The 3,063-nt window shown below is 30.4% G+C and overlaps 1 protein-coding gene across 1 annotated transcript; it reads right to left on the bottom strand.

Moving 5' to 3' along the window:
• Positions 1–1,144: 1,144 nt before the first annotated feature.
• On the bottom strand, positions 1,145–2,701 carry LOC108684633. The gene is made up of 2 exons (XM_018189058.1): positions 2,326–2,701; positions 1,145–1,233 (listed from the first exon to the last, which is right to left on the bottom strand). Exons 1-2 carry the CDS (start codon positions 2,699–2,701, stop codon positions 1,145–1,147), a joined length of 465 nt encoding a protein of 154 aa, XP_018044547.1.
• Between the last annotated feature and the right edge of the window lie 362 nt (positions 2,702–3,063).

Here is a 3,063-nt window from a genome sequence, read left to right as displayed (position 1 = left end):
TATATTATTTTCTTCTCTTTTTATATAATTATCTAATAATTTCTCATTTTTATTTTTCTATGTTCAAATATTTTATTTTTCCAACTGTAGATTTTAGCATTTTGTAATAAAAATTAAGAGCTAAATGTTATAGAGAGCGGTTTTCATAATCTATTCTTATTTTAAATCGTCTTAAATAATGTCTTAAGGTGCTAATATGATTCTTTGATTGATTCATGACATCTAAAGACTATACTTAACTGAACATTTTTGACAATGTATAATATTTTTTGTGCGCCTGAGGGAATATTAACAAGCAAAATTTCAATAAATATAAAGATCCCATATTCCCAATAAGAAAATTTAATGTACTTCGTTAAATGATCAATGGCGGAGCTTTTAATAAATGCAAGTCTCTCTCTCTCTCTCTCTCTCTCTCTCTCTCTCTCTCTCTCTCTCTCTCTCTCTCTCTTTCTCTCTCTTTAATCAGTTCAATTCGATCGATATCAGAGTCATATTTATAAAAAACGTATGTGAAAATATAGTCGTAAAAACGATGTGTGTCGCATGCATCACACGTGCACTGCAAGCGGAAATGTTACTCACTTACCTCATTTCTCGAGCCATTGCTTTACCTGAGACACTGACAAGAAATCACTGGCAGGTAACAACACGCCGGTGAACCGCACCGGACAAAAACCGGGGCTTGTAAGTCATGGCGAGAAAATAACTCGCACCGTGATAACTCTAGCGCTACGCGAACGAGTGGACTGGACACGGTTCCGACAATCGACGGAAAAAGTCGTTTGTGCAATTATCGCCGCGGAGAAAAATGAATACAGGATGTAATCGATTGAATTACGCGTCGATGATAACTGGATATCATATGTGATATTTGTCGAAATAAAATCTGACCGTGTCTAAAAAAAGAAAGGATTTTATTACTCAATCGAGCAAATTCTGCGATTGTCATTTCCTGTTACTTCTCGCGATGTATTACAAAGTATAATTGTTAGAATCATAAATAAACGCATATGATTATTTCAACATATAGTCTAGGATAATAATTCATTTTTATGAAACACATGCGTGTTTTCGCGTAAACAAATATAAAATTTCAATAAATATAAAGATCGCATATTCCCGATAAGAAAGTTAAATGTACTCACGTTCGTCGCGTTAAATGATCAATGGCAATAGAACTCGGTAATTCCTGGAGAACATCTGATAAATCCTTGATTGTCTCACGATTTTCTGAAAATTATAAAAATTTATTATTAAACGGTTTTCCTTAAAATTAAGATAAATCTTTGGAATTCTTGATGAGAAAAATTCTTAATAATTATTTCATTAATTCATATTTTAATTTAAATGCGTTTTATAATTTTACATTTTTTTATTTTAAAATCAAATAACTTGAAAACATTAATAATTAAAATATCACTTTTCGGACTCTTCAAAATTTAAACTATAAGTAGTATAAAGGCTACAAGGAATCAACAGGTGCGCAAATTATAATTATTAAATTATAATTATTTAATTGTAAAAAAACTTTACTAGAAATACTTTATTAAAAATAGGTAAATTCAATTTCGTACGTTTCGAGTCATCCTCAGCATAAAACTCTCAAATAACAAAGAATTATAAAGAATACAACTTATTATAATTTCTTATATCACAAAAGTCATATTGTTACATCACATGATTCGAAAAAATTTATTAAAAAATATTATATAGATTATAATAATCATTTGTTTCAAAACGTTATTATGTAGATTGGAAAAAATTTGGTTGGAATCAATCGGAATTTCTGGTTGGACAAATCAGAATATTCTGATTGAATTTGTTATAATTCTAGTTGAGATAATCAGATTCTGATTGACATTTCATATTATAAATTCAATAAAATGTATACTATTCATACATATTATATTTAGCACAAATTGTTCGTCAATTAAGAAAAAATGCATTTATCTTTAAAGAATATATAGAACATTATCAATCTTTGTGTCTTATAAATCATCAAAGAGAAACAATGAAAATAGAGATATAGTTTTATTTTTTTTTAACGATATTATTCATATGGAGTATCAGCACGTTTAATAATAAATTTTTATAATTTTCAGAAAACAGTGAAACAGTCATTAAGGATTATCAGATTCAGATGTTTTTCACGAATTACCGAGTTCTACTGCCATTGATCATTTAACGCAGCGAACGTGAGTACATTTAACTTTCTTATCAGGAATATACGATCTTTATATTTTTTTAAACACTCCACATAATAGATTAAAAAGACCACGCGAGTAAAGATTAAATATATTATTGTTATTATTTATTTTTTACCTTGAATGGAACTCTTCTCCATTTCATCTTCAATAAGACAATAATCGCGCTCAAATCTGTCCGTTAATTGCTCGGATACTCTCCAGTCGTGTATCTCTTTCCGTAAAATGTAAATCAGATCATTGTTGCCCGCGCTGGCGACGCTGGTCTCGTCGGATAAGCGAACCTTGTGTTTCGCGTCATCGCACATTTTATTTTCTCTTCGCGAAAGAAGTCGCCGCCCGCGAAGACCTCGTGACTTTGTCGCGCAACTTTTTACAATGTCCTCGTTCTTCGAAGACCGCGTCTTTTGCGGCAACGTTCCTGCGGATACGGGTTTTTTTCTGTTGAGTATGGACTTCGAGCGACGCTCTGAAGAAATGTTTCTTGAGGACATGTTGACGGCACCTCTTCCACGATCGTGATATTTAGCTCTCTGAAAGATATTCAACAGCATCATCAGACATCAATTACAACGCAAGATACATAGATTAATGTACAATCATATATAAATTGCTATTATAATTTATTGTAAGTAAAAACGATAAAATTAATTAACAGCGTTAAAAAATGATATCTTTAATTTAATGTTTTATATATATATTTATCGAGTAAATCTTGGAACAAAACTTCAAATGTAAAATACTGAAAATATTTCTGGAATTTGAGATCTGCTTTTCTGTACTAAACTTGCTTCATCAAATATCAAACATTTAAATTGAATTTCAAAAGTGTATATTAGTTTCAGCTATAGAAAAC

The sequence above is a fragment of the Atta colombica genome, unplaced genomic scaffold (genome assembly GCF_001594045.1).
Source record: "Atta colombica isolate Treedump-2 unplaced genomic scaffold, Acol1.0 scaffold100, whole genome shotgun sequence".
Classification (NCBI taxonomy): Eukaryota; Metazoa; Arthropoda; class Insecta; order Hymenoptera; family Formicidae; genus Atta; species Atta colombica.
This window is presented reverse-complemented; position numbering and strand designations above follow the sequence as displayed.